This window comes from Hirundo rustica, chromosome 10 (genome assembly GCF_015227805.2).
Source record: "Hirundo rustica isolate bHirRus1 chromosome 10, bHirRus1.pri.v3, whole genome shotgun sequence".
NCBI classification, from domain to species: Eukaryota; Metazoa; Chordata; class Aves; order Passeriformes; family Hirundinidae; genus Hirundo; species Hirundo rustica.
Genome location: NC_053459.1, coordinates 3891645 through 3913249, shown reverse-complemented (window position 1 = coordinate 3913249; position 21605 = coordinate 3891645). Strand labels below are relative to the sequence as shown.

The window sequence follows — 21605 nt, the reverse complement described above, 5'->3', positions numbered from 1 at the left end:
TGCAGAAACATACTTCAATTAATAATTTTGTAAATCATGATGAACCACTCTGCCCAAAAGGCTCATAAATCTGCTCTTACTTGGAAATACTCCAAAGTTTTTTGTTTTAGGCACAGTCCAAAAATCTATACACTGGCATGATCAAAAACCTAAAATGCAGAAGCACTTTTTTCCTCTTTAACTTAATTTCTGTACTTCCACAATGCCCAGTTCCACCAAGAAGTTCAAATCTTTGCATTTTCAACAAAACCCAAACATACACACACACTGTATGGAGTCTAAAAGGACTGAACACACAACATGGCAAAATATGATTATGTTGATGCAGTTTTGGATTTAAAGGGTTTATTCCCTGCAGGAAAAGGAATGCTGATATTTAATTGACAAAAAGAACCTACACTTTTAAGTTTCACATAAAAACATGCAGTGCTCAAGAATTTCTGAAACAGGAGAGCAAACTTAGAGACAAAATCCCAAGGGAGAACACCTTCAAACAGCCTGTCTGGAAGCCTCGGTTACAGCCTGGAGACAAGCTTCAACAGTTGAGCCTGCTCAGCTGCATCTAAGTTACACACACTTTAACACCTTCTTTAAACACTTCCTCCAAATTCTGGATTTCTAGTACTCAACAAATACCTCATGATCAAATCACAAACGTTCCTTATTTTATACTGAAGCTGAACCCTTGACTCATTCCAAAGCAGATGTATTTACAGGATCATGTGCTCACACACATTATAAAAAACCCTCAAAATATTTCAGTTCACAGGACTCAGACAGCTCCTGCTTTACCTCTCTGGCTACAGCAGAGAAAACTGCTTTTCAAGAGTGGCACAGCCAGAAATCACTGCCTTTCTGCATCTCACAAAAGCAACCTCAGTGAGCTACACCTTCTTGAGCTGTACTTCAAAACAAACATGGAAGCAACCACACGCAGCAGGACACGAGATAGACTGCAGCTCCGCTAAAAGAGACAGGATTTGGTCTGCTGCTATGATTTTACTATTACCAATTGGTTTTACCTTAAAGTTTATTCATAGTTTTTTTTTGTTTTTTTTTTTAATAGAACATTCTTCCACCCTCCTAACTTCCCAAATACCCTTTTATTTCCACTGCTGCTTCTTGCATTGTGTGGCAACATCGTGTTCAGGGAGTTTACAACCACCAGCAGGGGAAACAGATGAGAGGAGTCTTTGTTGTGATGCTCAAGAATCCATTTATTCCCCGCTACTCCGGGCCAGGGAGGGGGTGAGGACGAAGGGGAAGAAGAGGCAGGGTGGTGGGTTTTATCGGGTATTCTAGGGGAGGAACCTTAGGGTTTAGGGCAAGGGGGGAGATCAGATTTCAGCCTCCTCAAAACAGGATTCCACAGCTGCTTTGCATTTATCAAGACCTGCATCATAACCTAAACGGTCTTTTATTGTCAGTCCCTGTGATAACAGCAATTCAACTTAACTAGCTGTAGATTCACAGCTCGGTTTTCACACTGAAGTGATTACTGGTGTTGCCTTACCTTGGAGCTGCTACTTTGTCAGGAAACAAAACTTTAGGAGTGATGTTTGAAACAAATAAACATGCCATGACAAATACTAAAGAAATTATGTGAAAAGTAGTTTAAAAGGAGGGGAAAAAAAAAAGAAAAAAGAAAGAAAAAAGAAAAAAAAAAAGAAAAAAAAAAAAAAAAATCCTAATCCTAAATATACCAAGACACTCTTCTGCTGGTTTGTAACATCAAAAGTTAGTGAACAAAAGTGTAACAGCTGAATCTGTGCGAGATGCTCCTCCCAGTTTCATTCAATGCACAGTTGGCCCTTCTCGTGAGGACATGGCTGTTTCCTATTCACTTGGGTCTGTTCTGTGAGCCTGCTGAGCAGCCAGTACTTCTGCAGCTCGTACAAACCCATGAGCTCTGCCTGCCCATGGAGAATTCTGCAGGTCTCCTTGCTGATTTCCACGTGCTCCTGGTGACCCACTCCTCAAGTACTACTGTTAGACACATAATGGAATGGAAAGGGACAAACAAAAAAGGAGGAGAAAGAGTGACGTGAAATTGCCAAAAAAATTCTTCAGAGGATTTTATTAACAGTGGAAGGGAAAAGACTAGACAGACTACAGCCGTTTCTAGAGCAAAACTTAAGTCGGGAAACACAGCAAATTGTCTTTGCTTCAGAAACAACCTTCTGAAATTCTGATGATTAAGAAAAGAAAGTTCATATAATCTATCAACAGTTTAATTCTCCTCATTCACACTGGAGAACAGAAACATACATTTTAATATACTAAAGACAGTTGAGTGTCTGAGACCCTAAGAGTTGCAAATTCAACCCTGACAAGACAAAGCCTTTTTAGTAAAACTTGAGAATTACTAAGAGTTGTAACATGTTATAAAGATTTACTTTTCACAATCCTTATCTGTTAAATGATTACCAAACATATCTAGAACTCTTGCAACATTTGCCTTTGCATAGAAGAGAAGCTGGACACATCAAGAGAATTAAGAAAATCTTTACTTCATGGCCCCAGGAATGCTCACTCCCTGCCCCTCTCTTCCCCCTTTAATGTTACCCAGGCCCATCTTCTGACAGAGCAGTGCAGTTTGCCATACCAGTTTCTGGCCCAAATAAAGGCAGAAGAGTGTCTTAAGTTTCTATAATCACACAATTGAAGTCCGGAAGGGGTAGCAGAAGGCAGGAAGATAGAGCTATCATGTGTGATCATGCAAAAAAAATCTGCATTTATATGGTGAGAAGTGTAAGAAGGTTAAAAAACCCCCGCAAACAACTAAAAGCAAAGTTTTTCAAAGATCCTTTTTCTACTTCTCTTACCAAAAGAGACTTTATACTCCAGTAGAAACTCCAAGATAAAAGAACTTTTTATTTTGCTGCATATTTTAATGTTAAAATCCCTTCACCACCAATGTCCATACCCTAACCTGCATCCAGAGGGGAAGACTGTGCAACAGAGTCCTCACCTTCTGGGCACCTCAAGGTTATTTACACAACTCATGTATTCAGCGTAAGAAAAGAAGAGACTAAACAGCTGTACATCCACACTGCAGAATAAACCACCTATAACATACCACCCTACAATATTTTCTTCACAATATTCAAGATTTTAAGGGATTTTTTATTCTCTTTCATAAAAAGATGTAGTAGATGCACATATACTTATCCAAGACAGAAATTCGTTATCTGCCCCGACAGCAGAGTAGCTGAGTTAGCAACTATGTTTACAGCAAAATATGCTAATTAATACCTACAGTTGTTATGCCTAGACTTAGCTAATGAAAAGACATCGTTAAGCAGAAGTAGTGTAATTGCAGCAAACAATTGAAACATTACTGACTCACACAATGCTGCTAAACAAGGCTGATAAACCCTGCTAATTATCAATGCTCCCCATCTTTGTCTTACTGTTGAAGCCAATGAGTTTAAAAACAACAAAAAAAAGAACAATAAAAAAACCTCACACAAACAACAAAAAAAACCCCCACAATAACAAATCTGATCAAACACCTGCTAAATTAAAGAAACAGTCAAAGAAAACATCACTAAAACTATTTTGATCAAATAAGGTTCTGACTGCAGATTATTTATGTGGAGATCTTCAGAAATGTAGCTTCTCACTTAACTGCTTCAGTTAAGATTTCAAAGTCTAGCATATATGCAAACTGTTCTTTTGCCACAGTTGGGTGTGGAAGATTAATGCATAATCCCTGCTTGCTAGTGGTTTGGCTAAAAACTGTTCAATCCCATGAGGAAAAAACTTACAGTAGGAAAAATTAAAGTGCTGTTTATTGTAGTTTCAAGCTCTCCGTGTATAAAATTGTAGATATCGCTTGAGCAGTCCTAAGTTTTGTCAGAAATATTCACCTATTTTCAAATATAACCAATCTAGATATTTATGATATAATAAGAAACTTTCAATACTAGAACACTTCCTAAATTGATGGGTGATGCATACACATCCCATACAACTGAAAATGAATTAGAAATGTACTTTCTTCCAAGTGGAATTACAGCCATTTTTTTTTTCCAGGAATGTTTTCTGGTCTTTGCTTGTGGATTATGAGCCATGCAAATGCCTATATACAGTTATGAATATATATGCATATATATATACACACACTGCTAAAAAAACCACATTTACATTCTTCAATAAACAGCCTTTGCTTTTGCTATTTAGTTGAGTTCAATAAAAGCATGTGATCATCATCTGTATCAATATATTTCTCAGTAAAGTCCAGCTCACGCAAAGCCAAAGGGCTCAGTGTCAGATCCTCCCCGATACAAGAGCCATCAAGCTCCCCTTGAGAGCCACAATTCAGCAGAACTGCACATCACCAGAGAGCTTCAGTTTTGAAAGCTGGGATTCTCCAAAAAAGAGAACTCCAAAAGTCTAAAATCCCTTGGCATTTCTTTCCTACTTCGTATGTCCTACCTTGAGAATATCAGCAGGTTTTCCTTGCTAAAGCAGCACTTTCATCCCCAGTTCTAGGTTGGTATTTTCGTCTTACTACACAGAAAGCTTAGCAGCTGTGGCTTACATTAGTCAGGAGTCTACAAAGATATTACTAGAAATAGCTACTTCATTTATTAGGTTTAGATTTGCTAAGGAGACCAAAATATTTGTATCTATCCACAGAAAAAGATCGCAAAATATGGTTTGATGACTGATGCTAGTATGATTTTAGCTCCAAACTCTGTAATTGAGAAACATTGCAAACACTGCAGAATGAACATACTCATTCAGTCTGCACTCCTCCTCCCCGCAATTCTGCACAATCCCCAATTTTTCTTGTGGTAGAATCCTAACATTTCACCAGTCTCTGCAAAGAGGTGCCATGGTTTGCTTATAAACATGGCCCAATAGGAAGAAATTTTCAAAGGTAAGTGGTGATTTTCACTGGGATGGGGGAAGGAGGACAAGGGTAGCTTCTTGCGACTGCACAACTTAAGTGCAGCAATAGCTACTGAGGGAACTTCAGCACTGAATTGCTGAGATGACCCAAACCAAAACTAAAACTGCTGAGACCAAAACCAAAGCAGCCCTGGCTTGACCCCAACTGTGCGTTCCCTCCAATGACCGCTCCCTCAAGCCAACATAAACATCTGATGACCACACTGGACATGCACCTAAAAAACTGCTCAGTGTTACGAGACCATTTTAGCTAACATTGGTCAAACCTCAGAGCAGCCTCTCAGGCTGCTATTGAGAATGCCAGGGAATGACTCCACTGACCCAGGAGGAAAACCAAAGGAACAGAAGCAGGGGAAGTTACCAGTCGGCAATGCCGTGCACAGGTCCACAGCCTTCAGGCTGTAAATCCAGCACTTCCATTAGCTGGAGCGGTGGTGCCGCTTAACCAGCTCAAAGTGCAGCTCCTACCAAACCCAAAACTGCAGATGAATACTCCTATACTCACAGTAAATAAAATACAAATCACTGTGCTGCCAAAACCGCACCATGAACACAAAACCATACCAAACCCATAAACGGCTGAAGACTCCTTGTTAACCAGTCTCTGGCCTCTTTCAAAAAAAAGACACATTAACAGTATCTTTTGTATAATGTTTCGTTTGGATCTGGGATAATGATTTAAAGGAATCCTCAAATGCTTAAACTGCAGAAACATGGATTAACTCACCTACCCCTGTGTTCATACTGGATTATATAAAACATTATTATAAAGAACTGATCAGTGCCAACGTATCTATAGCTCTAGTGGCAAAACTGCTTTTGGCCTATTCCACCAGATTGCTGAATTCCATGGCACTCACTTTCGTAAAGTCACAAGTGAGCAACCAAGAGCCACCTAAATTCCAAGCTTTGTGACCATCTGCTTCCAATTAAAACTAGGTCCTGTAGACATGACCATAATTTAGGGGAGTATTTCCAGAAGAGCCGATCTGTCAGATCAGAGCAATGTGTGCTGCCTCTCAACACGCTCACCACCATCACCCAGTGCAGCCCAGCTCAGTGCTATGGCAGACAGGGACGTGCCACCACCTCCTCCTTCCCATCTCACTGGTTCCAGAACCCATCTTTAACAGCCAGGCCAAAACAGAAAAGTGAGCCAGACTAAACACAAACATCCCATCTCTGCTCACAGAAAGGATGCCCCTGTACAGCCACCTGCACCACTGCATCAACTTCTGAACACGCAGAAGGATACTATAACTTTAATTATGTAAAAGGACCTCAAATTCTAGGTTAAATAAAATTTACAACTACAGTGATAATATTTTCAAAGCTTCAAAAGTTAATAGAACTTTTTTTTTAAAAAAACAGTATACTTCATTATACTGAAGACTAATTAAATAGCACCAAAGAGCTCATATGGCTCTTTGCATTAAAATCAACTAACTAAGTGAACAGAAAATTGGAACTGTTCAAATTTAACAACAGTGTATGGAAAAAAAATCCTATTTAAAGGAAAAATGAAGTTGAAGATAAAGTTCCAATTCTTTTACTGACAGAAAAAAAGTGTATCAGGGTTACTTGAAGCAATATGTAAAAGAGGAAGAAATGTTTTCATTTGTGTCTAAAGAATGTGAGAAATTGCTCATACTTTTTTATATTCTATCTATATGTGTAATAACACTTACATGTAATTGTTTGAAACAACACCAGCTTTATCAGGGTTACACAACAGTGACATTCAATACTGTAGAGATTCTTTCCTTCTACGGTTGAGAGAAAATGTGATTTTTCTAAGCCACACCTGGTGAAAGTGCTTAGAGCAGAAGCCCATCTTTGGGGCAGAGGTAGGACAGGAGCAGTATCAGCTGAGTTTCACAGCAGTGAGTAACCTGGTCTCCAGTACCCCTCCACACGCAGTGTGCTGTGCAGGCTGAGCCCCTGATCACCGCACAGCCCTACACAGGACCTGGAATCACTGCGAGCACACTGCCTCAAACGTGTTAGCAAAAGTACTATTACCACACCAGAGGAGCCAGCTTGCTGCTCTCCTGCTAAATATACACTCCAATCCCCATTTCAGGTTTCACAACAGCATGGCTGGTACACCCAGCCTCAGTGTGGAGAGCAGGTTGAACCAGATGTCACATTATGAAATGCTGAGCAGTTTTTTTTAAATACTAGTGAGCAAGAACAGACTGTTGGAAGTTTAGCACCATTTAGAAAATAAGGGACCACGGATGCTCCAAAGTGAAGTAAAATTACTAGCAAAACACAGATCAAAACCAGTTAGCTATCAAAACCTCTACTTCTCTGCTCTTGCCTTCAGATATTTTCTATGATAAGAAACAAACCCCAAGGTTATCTTATGGTTTTCATCTTTTGAAAGTCCCTCAGCACATCTCCTCCCCACCACCAAGCTCTAACAATGTTCAGCTTCTGTATTAACTACACCAACCAGGCCCACACACCTGTACTTTTACTTCCAATAACAAGATAATCCAGTATCAGGAATGTAAACATGGGAAATAAAGAATAAATTTTGTAAAACTCACAAACACACTGCAGGGAGCTTCTAGCCTGTTTTTACAAGTAGTTTTCTAAATCATAACCTCTATCTGAACAAGGCCAAAATAATTTTCATTTCCAGTGTTTCTGAACCAACTCTTGAAATTCCCGAGATACCTGGCCAGAAGATGCACAAAATGAAATATTTTGCATGGAATCACCCCAGTACAAATTTAGACTGGATTCATTCCATATGGCTACTCAGCCTAATGTCTTCTCCATGACTGGTTTCAGGTGAGTCAGAAGACTCCTCTGCTAGGGGTGTGAACAAAACAGGAGACTTCTTATCCCCCTCTCAGGGGAGGTCTCTCTGCTGCAGCAGAAGGCAGCCCTAGTACCTCTATCCCAAGCACAGTTTAGGATTATTAGGCTTTTACTTCCTGTGCTGATATCACAAATACAAAACTAATGAGAAATTTTAATTTCCAGCAGTCCCAACAGTCTAATATTTACTGCTCTGAGGGTTCAATGGAGGAGCAACACTTTAGGCAACAGGGAACACCTGTCACTGTTTGTAGTGACTGATATTGGAGTCAAAAGGTTTCAGCAGCTCTACACCTAACATTCACTGCTACATCTACACCTAACATTCTAGCTGCTCACACCTAACATTCTTTGCAGCTCTAAACTTTTCTTCTCCCCACAATCTTTCAATATTTTCATCCAGTTTTAGTATCCATGTTTTCAGATTTTCTCATCAGAACTATTGTAACAACTGAACAAGATGTTAAGAATCAGATTTCTGAAACACATTTAATAATTATATATTCTTAGAGTAAAATGATGGCAGAATATTGCAGCAAATCACTGAGAAGCAAATGTCAGTTTACTTGAAAAAGAACTTAGCAGAGAATCCTGAAGTATTTTGGAACAATACTTTTTGCAGACTATAAACTCTCTGACACACAATATTGCCTCTCTTAAAGGAAGGACAGAGCATAAGTTAAGCATAAAGGAATAAAAATACACTGCAAGAAAGTTGAGGAACTACTGCCTACATGGAAAAACATTTCCAAATAGTACCCACAAGCTGCAAGCAAGGATATAATGAGGTTTAAGATTTGTAGAGTGCAAAACTACTTACCTATGACAATTCTGCCAGACAGATGTGTTCAAGCAACTGCTAATATTAAAAAATACTGTATTTGACACTATACAACTATTTACTCGTAACAAAGAAGCTCCTAACATTTAGCATGAGAGGAGTAACACACACCTCTAAGAAGGCAGGAAGTTTAATGAGCTCTGTCCAAGGGAAAACCGCTGAGCTATTTTTTTCAAGTTGAACATGTCCCCTAGGTTTGCTACCCATGCACAGGCTGATGAGTCTCAATTAGTGGAATGTGACACCACATGACCATCAGCCCCTCCACCGTGCCAGCACAAGCGTCCGCTGCACACGGCTGCGTGTTATTACATTGCAGGGAACACGCTCTAACAACAGCGCTCTTCTACAGCGTTATACAGTACAAAAGGTGAGCCACAGCTCTCTCAGGCTCCATAAGAAAACCGAAAATAGTGGTGTCCCATCCTTTTACCAATGTTTATTAGTCCTATAGAACTAAGACAGTTCTAAGACTGACAAATGCAGTTATCTCACTTGGCATCTGAGAAGTTTAAATACTAATTTAAAATACTACGTCTGTGGCTTTTTCTTCTCTTTCCTTAATACACAGAGGACTACCCTTGTGAAGGGCTACATAAATAAAAAAAACCTGAGGTATCTAACATGGTCCATAATGGCTAGAGCTTCCCAGCCCTATCTTCAAAGCAATACAACCCGATCTCCACTAAGACCCAAGGCGGAGAGAATAATAATAAAAAACAATAAAACTAAAAGAAGTTTAAAAAGCCAGGATTGAGAGACCCAAGCGAAGCCACCACCAGACACCTGTGCAGCAAAGAGGACAGGGGCCCTGCTGTCCCACCACTAGACACCTGTGCAGCAAAGAGCACAGGGGCCCTGCTGTCCGCTCCCAGGCCCGGCCCTCGAGCTCAGCCCACCACGGGGCCCGGCCGCGGCGCTGGGCCCTAGCTCAGCTTTCGCCGCTCCCCAGGGCGCCCCGGACGGGCTACCCCCTCTTCCCACCGGCGGCCCCCGCCCTGCCCCGGCCGCGCCGCTCCAGGGCCGCGGCCTAAAGATGGCGGAGGCGGCCGCGCTTCCCTGGCCGCTCACCCGCCCAGCCCAACACCTCGCCGCACTCACCGCCCAGCCAGCCTCTCGTACCGGGACTCCGCGCCCCACGGACACCTCGCCGCCCGCCTCGTCCTTCTGGCCCCGGCAAGCTCCGCCGCCGCCGCCGCCTCACGACCCGCGGCCGCCCGCCATCTTCCCTCCGCCTCCCCCGCCAGCAGCGCACGCGCCCCACGCCAGCGCGCACGCGCCCTACGCCAGAGCGCGCGGACGGAGGCGCCGCGCCTGAAGGGCCGCGGGCGGTAACGCGCGTGCGGCCTGGGGGGGGGGGGGGGCGCGCGCCGCTTCCACGAGCCCCGCCCCTCCGGCGCACCAATTACAGGGCGGGGGCGCTCAGAGCTGCGCGCATGCGCAGAGGGCCCGGTCGGGGTTCGTGCCGCTTGTGGGGGGGTGGAGGGGTCGCTGAGGGTTCCTCAGCGCTGCCGGCCCGGGACCCACGCCCGGACACTCCCGGGCCCGGACCTGCCCTCAGACACTTCCCGGGATTCGCCGGGTCCGGACCTGCCCTCAGACACTTGCCGGGACCCGCGCCCGGACACTCCCGGGCCCGGACCTGCCCTCAGACACTTGCCGGGACCCGCGCCCGGACACTCCCGGGCCCGGACCTGCCTTCAGACCCTTCCCGGGACCCGCCGGGCCCGGACCTGCCCTCAGACACTTGCCGGGACCCGCGCCCGGACACTCCCGGGCTGGCCGGCTCCAGTTTGCCAAAAGGGGCACTGCCGGCGGCCAGAGCGATTACTGCTTGCGGGCACAGCCGTGTCCTTTTCACGCTCACCAAACGCCCAGGCGCTACAGCACAGTCCGCCTTGTGTGGTTCCCAGAAATACCTTTGGAAGGGGCTGCCCAGGGAGGTGGTGGAGTCACCGTCTCTGGAGATGTTTATGGAAACACTGCACTTAGTGCCATGGTCTAGCTGACACGGTGTTCAAAGGTTGGACTCGATCTCAGAGGTTTTTTCAAACCCAATTGATTCTGTGATTCCGTTCGTTCTCCTCTGTCCCCGCTACCGGGCTTCAAAACAAACAAAACCTACTAATCTCAAGGCTCCTAAAAACCTACTTGTGTATGATAATGGAAACTCCCTGAGATCATTTACACATCATTCAGTCTGTTACACTCCTCGATAGTCCTAAAGGTGCTTACAAAGGCATCATCAAGTAGTAATAAAGAAATGCAGATAAACAGGTGCTGAATGGCTTTTTTTCCCTGAATTAGTTGTGATTAAGACCTAAGAGTCTGTGTGTTTAGATGAAAATGTCTTAAACCTGCTTGAACAGAAACATTTTACAGAGCAAACCCGGTTCAGTAGGACCAGCTACTGGGAAGCATATGCTGTGTCAAAACGGGGCACGAAGCTTTATAAAATAAAGATTTGCCACCCTGGTTTTTCTTCTTTAGTTATAATTATTCTGACCCTGTTAAAGTTCCTGTGGTCGGTTCCAGATGCAGTGTGGTTGCAGGCTTGCAGGAGCCCCTGCCCCCCCTGCTCATACACAAATCTAGTTGAGGAAATGTGCTCCAGGTGAGCTGAGCCCAAGCAGCTGTCACACACCAGTACAGCTCTCAGCACAGCAGCAACGTTACATTTCTAGTAAGACCTGAAATAATATTTTATTTCTCTCCCTTTTGCAAGATCAGTGGGACTATTACTTATCATCACAAATAGTGTCTGTCTCTTTGTTCCAACATTCTTTCCTGCAAAATTTTTCTTCTTTCTGCTGTGGTGGTAAAATTACAAGACCTGAACGGGCTGGTTTAAGAAGTTTATCCTAAACAAAAGAGCATTCCTTTCAACTAAAAGCTAACAACTCGTGAATCTCCCAGCAGCTGAGCTCTGGTAACACTGGGTGTGTGATTCCCCACAGGCTGCACCAGGAGCCAGCCCACTGTGTCACATTACTTACGGTTTGGTTTCATCTCGGAATTAGGGCACTTAACAACCTCGTTAAGGAGTCCATCCCCCCAGGGGCGGATACCGGGCTGTGTTAACATCAACATTATTTGGTTTCTTTGCCTTTTTCTTTCTGTGGCAGGATACAGATTGGGTGTCTGCAATCACTTGGCACAGAACAGGGGAGCAGAGAGGGAGATGCTGTCCCAATGCTTTCTCACTGTGATCGTAGTGACAACCTCTGATCTGTCCTAAACTGTACTTGGGTTATTACACTCTTGGAGTTCCCAGATCTCCAGGATCTATTTATTACAAAGGTCCTCATTAACAAAATCATGATACGTACCTAATGTTTATAAAACACACAACTTTAATTAAAAATATTTTTAATTTACACTAAACAATAATAGAAAAATATTGAAGCTGTAAAATTCACTGTCCCGATCAAACAGTAAAACGAATAAACAAAAAACACCACAGAAATTGATGCTGCCCATCACTGAACCTTCTGAGAACCAAGAAAAGTTTCCGCATCCTTTAGAAGTTCCTAAAAAAACCCACGAAATCACATCTGTGTTTCTGCTAAAAACCAAAAACGTTGAAAATTTACCGACTGGGGGGAAGGATTAGGGAAGAAACAAATACTTGAGCCACTGGGAAAAGGCCTTTCAGGTTCTTTGCTCTCACAATACAGGGGGTCCTTGCCAACACAGACATGGAACAAAGCAAAAGGACAATGCTGATCTCCAGTCTGAATGCACCTGTGGCAACACAGCACCGGAGTACCCTGCATTCACAGCTACCCGTGCTCAGCCGGGAGCTGCACTGATCCAGAGGGCTCAGGAACAGCCCAAATCCTCAGGTTTTTCTGCTCAGATAAAGGGGCTGAGGGTTAACCTTAATACTGGAAGCTGCGTTTAGTCTGAATGTCATCAAGAATCTGTTGTAATTCTTCATCTTCAAACCGGCCCTCCAGGCTGCAAGGCAAGAGCAATAAGGAGACATTAAAGCTTTCACAAGTAATCTCTCGCCTTTGATTGATTTCAGCCATAACTCTCTCCTGTCAGCCTCAACACACCATCACCCACCTGTGTAACCACCAGGAACACCTGTAACATCACTGTGCAAAGGGTGCTCTAATCCCTATGCAGTGCTGCTGCTTTACATAACAAAACTCCATTCTTCCCAGAACCTTCTGCTGAGTAATTTCAAAATGTGTTTTCAAAAATGGCAATGCAGGTGTAAGCAGACCTCTGAATGAAGTCCACGTAGCTGCATGCTCATAAGCCAGTCCATTCTTGCTATGAAATCTTAACATAAAATCGTGGAATGGTTTGGTTTGGAAGGGACCTTGAAGATCATCTCATTCCAACCCCCTGCCATGCATAGGGACACCTTGCACTATCCCAGGGTGCTCAGAGCCCCATCCAGCCTGGCCTGGAACACTCCCAGGACTGGGGCAGCCGCAGCTTCTCTGGGCAACCTGTGCCAAGGCCTCCCCACAGGGAAGAATTTCTCCCTAGTATCTAATCTAAATCTACTCTCAGTTTGAAGCCATTCCCTCATCCTGTCACTACTGTTGTAAAAAGTCTCTCTCCATCTCTCTTGTAGGCTCTTTCCAGGTACTGGGAGCACACAATTAGGTCATCCAAAAGCCTTCTCTTCTATATAATGACAAATAAGGAAGAAACTGTAATTCAGATGAATGTTTCACTCCCTCCTCTATCTCAGGCCATGAGGTAACCAATCAAGACATGAAGAAGCTATTGTTCCCCCCCACATTATCCACAAAACAGTTCATTTGCTCCAACAGAAAAAAAAAAACTCCAAGGAACACAAACACAGCCAGCTAAGAACCCCAATTTAGGAGGCTTACACTTGATCCAGCAAGAACTCTCTGAAGTGCATTAGGGACATGTACAGAGTGTGTTGCTGTCAGATCAGTGGGTGGGGGAAGAAAGACCAAGACCAAATGTCCTTCCACCAAGGGAGTTGGATAGAAGAGAGGGCACCAGGGCACGTCTGGCTTTAGGTCACAGGGAAATACACAGCAGTCTTTGTACAATATGTAAGTAAGTGCTTACCTAGGAATCAGAGCTTTTGCTTCCTCAGCTGTCTCAGGACACAAGTTAGCCAAACATGCCAATTCAAACTTATGGAGCTTCTTCTGGAGTAGTAAACTGTAAGGAAAGACAACAATTAGATGAAATTACAAGACAGAAATATAAAGGAGCTTAAACTGAAGCAAATGTTTATCTTTTTGCACACTGCTTTTTGCACTGAAGCAATTTTTTTTTCAGGAGGAAATGCTTATTATATAAATGCATAGAGGAAAAAAATAAAATCCTATCTGCTAACTCCACTTCCACTGAATTATTCTGCAAAGCCTAGAAAACCCTCCCATTTAACGCAATCAGCTGTCAGTGAAATACTGAAAACAAAGCAGTTCAGAAGGCTTGACCCGGACAAAGTACAACCCTCCATCAAGAACTCCTTGATCGTGAGGAAGACAAAAGACTCAGAATTAAAGAACAAATCGTGCAACACCACTGAAACGTACTTTTGTAAAGCAGGACCAGTATTAGGGATGCTAATTCTCTAAGAGAGTGTTTGTCACAGCCTGACTTTCCCGCTCACCTGCGCACGCTGGCGATGGTCTCTCGGTTTTTGAAGCGGCTGAAGCGCGCTGTGTAGTTCAAGGTTTTCATGAAGACTTCTGAGAGCTCCTGCTCATCCTCGGCGCTCTCGTTCTGCTGCTTGCGATGCTCGAGCAGCATGTGCACCTCGGAATTCAGGAGGGTTTCTGCAGTTTCAAATTCTGCAGCCAAATGAGAGAACAGCAGCATGAAAAATGGAAGAATTGCACAAGTTCTGTACGGAATTTAGCTCTGGGTAATAAAGAAGTGAAAATGTCTTTCATGGCAGTTGTGTGAGCCCTTTCATCAATGACTGGGCAGCATTTCATCATGAAAATACTGATAAAAATTACACTTGGAGTGACAGATGCAGGTGTTTGTCTTTTTGACCATCTATTTTACACTTACAGCCCTAACGTTCAGATTTTTTCATATTTGTGCAGTATGTTTTCTTCACCCAATTTTGGCAGAAGTAACGCATGACTTGACACAGAAAAAAAAATTAGAACTCTAAAACTCCACAAAGTTCAGAAGTGATGCTACAGTCTTCAGAAGTCTCTGAGCTCTTGAAGTAAATATGAATGCTGTTGAATGTTTTAAAAAAGGCTTCATTTACCTGAAAAGTTATTTGACCTACTGAAATTATCAAAAAACCCCAAAAATATTTAAACCAGTCTTTAAAATTCTCCTCTACCCTGTCTTTTAGACAACTTTGAATTCATTCATCATCACCATAACCACTGTACATGTTCCAATAACAAGAATATCTCTCAACATCAGCAGTATGAGCTGTTCAAAGCAACAGGGTCAGAGGCTGCATCCCAGAGTGCCCAACAGCACTGTTTTACACAAGCAGATACAGGGACTGCTAGAAAGGGGCTGGCAACTGTTATTTTGCATTGAGCAGTAAATCAGCTTGGGCTAAACATGGTATTTCAGCATTCAAAATATAAAATAGTCTTTCAGAACTGCCCTATTGTTCATAGCTCAACAATGCAGCAATGCAGCACAGTGTCTATTTCCCTTCTCCCCCCTTTTTTTCAGGGCAGCTCTGAGGTGTAAATACATTTCTAGAATTTCGCTGAATCAATTTTCTGAAAAAAAACCCCATGCAGACAGTAAATGTTCATAGTTACCAACTGCATCTGGACAGCTGGTTTCCTAACTGCAGCAGTATGCACAGATTTCCAGAACGGCTTAGGCGGGAAGGGACCTTAAAGCCCATCCAGTCCCACCCTTGCCATGGGCAGGGACTCCTTCACTATCCCAGGTTGCTCCAAGCCCTGTCCAACCTGGCCTTGGACACTGCCAGGGATGGGGAAGCCACAGCTTCTCTGCGAACCTGTGCCAGGGCCTCACCTCCCTCCCTCATAGGGAGGAATTCCTGTGTCAAAAAACACCACTGAAAAAGCTTGTATAAAGAAAAACCCAGTAACCTTTCCACTATAACCTAACACGATTTTACCCTTTTTTTTTTTTTTTTCCCCAAATACCGTTCACACACGTAGCAGCCCACCTAAGAACCGCCATATCCTAGCAATCATGAGATCCTTAAAGACATACAAATCATTTATTATCTTGATTTTTAACACTCCAGTAGCTGCTCGAGGGGCCGGGGCGTTCAGCAGCGCTCCGGTCCACGGTGCCGCTCGGCGAGGCTCGTACCCTCACAGGCGATGGCTGCCGGCCTCCAACCACCACCCGACCCCTCACCGCTCCTACTCGTACCTTTGGGGAAGACGAGCTGCGAAGCGTCCTCCTCCACGTCTGCCGCCCGCGGGTCGCTGCCGCCCGCCGCCATCACCGGAAAGCCGCGACGGAAAGGGCGGCTCCGCCTCACGGGGGAGCGGGCGGTGCTCTGGGCGGGGGCGGGAACGGCTCTGCCCCCATGAGGGCTGAGGACTCTGCCCCCCGTGAGGGCTAATGGCTCTGCCCCCCGTGAGGGGCGGGAACGGCTCTGCCCCCAAGAGGGCTGAGGGCCCTGGTCCCCGTGAGGGGTGGGAACGGCTCTAGCCACCATGAGGGCTAATGGCTCTGCTCCGGGTGAGGGGCGGGAACGGCTCTGCCCCCATGAGGGCTGAGGACTCTGCCCCCCGTGAGGGGCGGGAACGGCTCTGACCCCATGAGGGCTGAGGACTCTGCCCCCCGTGAGGGCTAATGGCTGTGGTCGCCGTGAGGGGCGGGAACGGCTCTAGCCCCCATGAGGGCTGAGGACTCTGCCCCCCGTGAGGGCTAATGGCTGTGGTCGCCGTGAGGGGCGGGAACGGCTCTAGCCCCCATGAGGGCTGAGGACTCTGCCCCCCGTGAGGGCTAATGGCTCTGCCCCCCGTGAGGGGCGGGAACGGCTCTAGCCACCATGAGGGCTAATGGCTCTGCTCCGGGTGAGGGGCGGGAACGGCTCTGCCCCCATGAGGGCTGAGGACTCTGCCCCCCGTGAGGGCTAATGGCTGTGGTCGCCGTGAGGGGCGGGAACGGCTCTGCCCCCATGAGGGCTGAGGGCTCTGCTCCGGGTCAGAGGCGGGAACGGCTCTGCCCCCAAGAGGGCTGAGGGCCTTGGTCCCCGTGAGGGGCGGGAACGGCTCTAGCCACCATGAGGGCTAATGGGGCTCTGTTCCGGGTGTGTGGCGGGAACGGCTCTGCCCTCATGAGGGTTGAGGGCTCTGCCCCCGTGGGGGCTAATGGCTCTGGTCCCCCTGAGGGGCGGGAATGGCTCTGCCGCCATGAGGGCTGAGGGCTCTTCCCCCGTGAGAGCTAATGGCTCTGGTCCCCGTGAGGGGCGGGAACGACTCTAGCCACCATGAGGGCTAATGGTTCTGCTCCGGCTGAGGGGCGGGAACGGCTCTGCCCTCATGAGGGCTGAGGGCCCTGGTCCCCGTGAAGGATGGGAGCGGCTCGGCTTGGGTGAGGGCTGACGGCTCTGGCCCCCCGTAAGGGGCGGGAGCAACTCTGGCCAGGTGAGGGTTGCGGGCTCTGCCCGGGTGAGGGTTGAGGGCTCGGTGGCTTCTCCCTCTCTCTGGAGGGCGGCGGCCCGGTTCTACCCTGGGCGCTGCTGAGGATAAGAGAGCTCGGTTGCCGCTGTGGGGCACTGAAGGGAAACAGCGGGAGCCCGGAGGCTGAGTGCTCCGCCAGACCAAAACAGCTCTCAGAGGTGTGTTTAAGCTTGCTTAGTAATTAGCTCCGTTTAGAGAGGGAAAGCAGTGGGATGCTGAACGTTGTACGTATGAACAGAGGGCGAATAGCTGAGATAGACCAATACTCTGCAAGTCCCTGGCAGGAGGGTGTGGCCAGGTGGGGGTCGGCCTCTTCTCTCAGGCAACAGGAGACACGACGAGAGGACACGGTATTAAAAAGCGCCAGGGGAGGTTTAGGTTGAATATCACGAAGAATTTCTTCACAGAAAGGGTGATTAGACATTGGAGTGGGCTGCCCAGGGGGGTGGTGGAGTCACCGTCCCTGGAGGTGCTTAAGGAAAGGCTGGAGGTGCACTCAGTGCCATGGTCTGGTTGACATGATGGTTTTCACTGAAAGGTTGGACTCGATGATCTCAGAGGTCTTTTCCAAACTAATAGATTCTGTGATCAGGAACCCAAAGTCTTAGAAGGCACGACCCGGGCCCCAAGAGCAGGAGTGTGGGAACAGTGAGGGAAACAGCACTTATCCTTCGCATGAGCAAACTCTTCTGCTGCTCAGTCCTTTAGGAAATAACCAAAGAGCTCAAAACTGCACTGGTGCCCCTCACCAGACTGCACAGCAGCATCCGTCTGCCCAGGAGCATTTGAGGGCGTGAAGGCATCACAGGCATCTTCAATGACACCAGTGGATCAGGCAGCTACAACCAGCTCCATTTCACTACCAAAACATTCTCCAACTGGATAGCAAACCCCAACCTAAGGAAAACTCCAACTGTGCCAGAATTTCCATCTATCTCACTGTGATTAATAGACCTCAGACTGTAAGGAAGGAGTATTGGCATCATAAATAACACACTTCATAAGGAAGTTAATTTTCCAGCTATCCAGAAGCAATCTACAGACCCCTAAAAGTCACAGGCAGGCTGAAAATGAAGATAGTTCTCCCAACACTGCCAGCAAAATAACTAATGGAGCATTTTCCCTAGAGAGCTCACATATAAGTGCCTAACCAGCCTAAGACTCTTAAAGTAATCATCTTATCAGCCCTAACTATGTCATCCTGTGCCCTTAAAGAAAGACAAAAATAGACTGTTGAAGGGTTTATGATGAAACCATTCCTGTTCTCATGAACTTATATCTGTGCCTAGGTGATTGGTTTCCTGCATGCTGAGAAAAGGAATGAATTAAAAATAAATTAGAAGAATATGAGGAAATCAAATAGATTTTTAATATTTGTTATCTGGATAATGAGCATAGCAGAGAAACTGATTGGAAAGTAAATTGCTAAGTGATACAAGCAGAAAGACATTCAGGGAGATGGAATGGAAATATCTTGGGGAACATCTGGCAAATTAAACAATTTCAATTAGGCTTACAAAAAAACAAGGAAATCCATGCCAGATTCAGGAGAGAAGCATTTAAAATCACTTGGAGTCCTGATGGCTTCTCAAATAACCCGTCAGCTCAGAATGCTGTGATTCTCAGAGCAGCAGGTAGCTCACAGAGGTTTAAGTGATTAATTTCCCTTTTTGTTTTCCCCCAAGGATCCATTCTACTTAAGTATACAGAACCAAGATTTCACAGGTACAGTTAAAGAGGCTATCATGAAAGATTAAGTTTATTATCACTGATGTGTTTGGTTAAGGTCTCAAGGGCAAAATAAAAACGTTCCTGAATAGAAGCTGCTTCCCCCCACCTTTTTTTTTTTTTTTTTTTTTTTTTTTTTTTTTTTTAGAATTTAAAAAATAAACTAATAAACCCCATAGTAAATATTGTTCAGCTGCTGCAACAAATCAAATGTAGCAGAGTACCTGACCTTTTGTTATTTTTAAAACGCATGGCTTCTTCCTCACTAATAATGACTGTTTTGGCATTTATCAACAAAATATGCATAGAAAAGGTGAGCTTGATTAAAATAGTCCCTGACTAAAGGAACTTTCAGGCAGCTTTACTGCTGACATCCTAAAATAAACCTATTGAAAAAAAAGAGTACTTGGCCAAGCATAATTTATCATGACCAAAGTCTCTAATATTCCATGTTGCAGGGCAAAAAGCTTTGATCCTTGCTGGAGTCCTGGTATTGAGTAGCAGATTTTTAGCCAGACCTGTCATGGTAATTCCTCTTGCCACAGTTTAAACACGGATCCTGGAACAACTAATGGCACCAACACAGATCTTACAAAATACTTGGTTAAATATCTCCATGTAATTGAATGTAGGAACAGCTAACAAGAAGGATATCCTATTACTAGCATAAACCTGTTTTGTAATATGCTTTCCTTCTAATTTATCAGCAGAAGAAATGGGATTTTTCTAGGAGTTTTTTAAGCTAACAGTAATTATGTTTTTTCTGTGCAGTGCCAGTGTGATAGGATGTGGAGAGCACCATGTGCCACAGTAAACCAGCATTGCACAAGATGTGTGATTTTCGTCTGTGTACTTAAAGTATAACTCTTCAGTTTTAGGTCTTCACACCATTTAACCTTTATTTTTGCTCCATTTAAAATTATATATCCAAAACCATAACGAATGAACATGTATGAGCAAAGTAAAGTTATATTAATACCCAGTAATAAAGTCATAGTAAGACTCTGAATGCAAAACTACATGATCTGTTAAGTTTTTAAATACATATATGACATTATCAACTGGTGTATAATACATAATTTATGCCAGCATTATTCTGATTATAAGAGCAGTCTAGTTGACCATAGAAAAAATATGGTTCAATAATCTGAATATTGTTCAGTTTGTGGAATTATATACTTGTTTTAAAGAACATGGTAACAATATTCTTCTGTGCTTGCTGTGTTTTGAGAGTGATTATCAAACATATTCACAAGTCATCTTTTCCCAGACTCTGGCAAAACCATCTCAGGAACTTTCCTATCCTACTGCTCCATGTACTATCAATGTACATATTAATTTATTGAGTTGTATAGGTAGGTATTCAGATTTTCATTTTTATCTTCAAGATAAAAATGGCATTTCTCCATCACAGATAAAATTATTTTTTGTGTAAAAAAAAAAAGCTATCATTCCTCCTTTGAAGTATCCTCTAGAAGTTTCTGCTAATCTTTCCATAATTTGGTAATTTGTTTTGGTGCTAAATGAGTAATTCATTTTGTTTCTTATTTCAAACAGAAGTAATAACAGAAGAAACTGTTTGCAGGAGAATTATCCTGGTTTATATTTAGCCTGGATTGACCTATTTCAGTGTGCAGTCATATGCACACCCTTCTACCTGGCCTCATCCTCCCTGTGAGCTGCTGAGTGCTCCTGAGGTCACAGAACACAACGTGCATGGAAGAACCTCCGATGAAAGACAGCAGACAAAGATTTTACGTCTGATTCAACAGGAAATCAGAAGTAATCAAGTAGGAAAAGCATATGACACTAAAATACACAAAGTAGGCCACTGGATTCCTGCCAGCAAAGCTGAGAGGATACACTTGGTAAGGCCCCTGGGCACAGTGAGAGCAGCGTGTGGTAGGGGTATGGGTAACTTCAGAATTCGCAAGGAAATTCAGCTGGAATTCACCTGGAAATCACATTAGTCACAGCATCTACCTCACAGTGCCGAAGGGATTGACTTTCTAGTCTTCCTAGTACCAGCACCTGAAAACAGGTTTTGGCTTTGTAGTTGATAAATGAGCTTTGCAGGCATATTGAAGTCAAAACTACCCTCCCCCTTAGTTTGGTTGGTGTTCTTTTTAGGGTTTTATACTGTTTATTGACATCCAAGGCTGCCCTTCCCAACAGCCACAAGCAGAAAATGTAGCATCCCTAACTATACAGCTCCCATAGATAAAAAGTTAACAATTATCTGAAAATGTATGGAAAAAACATGTAAGCCAGAGATCCAGTTCAAAACTATTCTATAATTCAGCTAATTCTGTCTCAAAGCAAATATTAAAACAGTAAGAATCAAGAAAGATGGATGTTTTATTCCTCTGAAATAAAGTTTTTAGATTCCCTGAAGACTGTAGCCCAACAGTGTGGACAATTTGTTCTCAGTTCATTTTAGAAGGCAAAACCCCAAAAGAATGATTTTGAGTTTCAGAAAGATTAACAGTAGTCTGTATGTATGTACTTTACAGATTTCACCACCCTGACAACTGATAGAGAGTTATTTTTAAGCAAACATTATTTCAGGATACAAAGACACTTCTATGCCGTTATTAATGAAATATATTTAATATTTGGTTTTAATTTTCCTACTATTTTTCCTTGCTTTCTTGTAGTGAGCTTGTTTGATTGTT

At 44.2% G+C, this 21605-nt stretch overlaps 2 protein-coding genes across 6 annotated transcripts in view; both read right to left on the bottom strand.

Annotated features, from left to right (window-relative positions):
- The window catches only part of WDR33 (WD repeat domain 33), a 66859-nt gene extending 57038 nt beyond the window's left edge, over nt 1–9821 (bottom strand). For 3 of the 5 annotated variants that reach the window (XM_058421972.1, XM_058421973.1, XM_040074202.2), the window contains exon 1: nt 9695–9815. The gene's annotated coding sequence lies outside the window, so the exon portion shown is untranslated. Of the gene's footprint in view, nt 1–9694 lie in introns of all 5 variants that reach the window. The other 2 variants (XM_058421971.1, XM_058421970.1) reach the window with 2 other exon arrangements.
- A 2129-nt stretch (nt 9822–11950) lies between these two features.
- Nucleotides 11951–16085, bottom strand: POLR2D (RNA polymerase II subunit D). Its single transcript, XM_040074162.1, has 4 exons — nt 15941–16085; nt 14214–14394; nt 13661–13756; nt 11951–12553 (listed from the first exon to the last, which is right to left on the bottom strand). Exons 1-4 carry the CDS (start codon nt 16011–16013, stop codon nt 12475–12477), a joined length of 429 nt encoding a protein of 142 aa, XP_039930096.1. The 5' UTR covers nt 16014–16085; the 3' UTR covers nt 11951–12474.
- Between the last annotated feature and the right edge of the window lie 5520 nt (nt 16086–21605).

Coding starts and splice junctions, on each gene's coding strand:
- POLR2D (XM_040074162.1), bottom strand. CDS start 16,013: ATGGCGGCGGGCGGCAGCGACCCGCGGGCGGCAGACGTGGAGGAGGAC. Junction 14,395..15,940: donor GCAGCTCGTCTTCCCCAAAG/GTACGAGTAGGA, acceptor ATTTGGCTGCAG/AATTTGAAACTGCAGAAACC. Junction 12,554..13,660: donor GCAAAAGCTCTGATTCCTAG/GTAAGCACTTAC, acceptor CTTGCCTTGCAG/CCTGGAGGGCCGGTTTGAAG.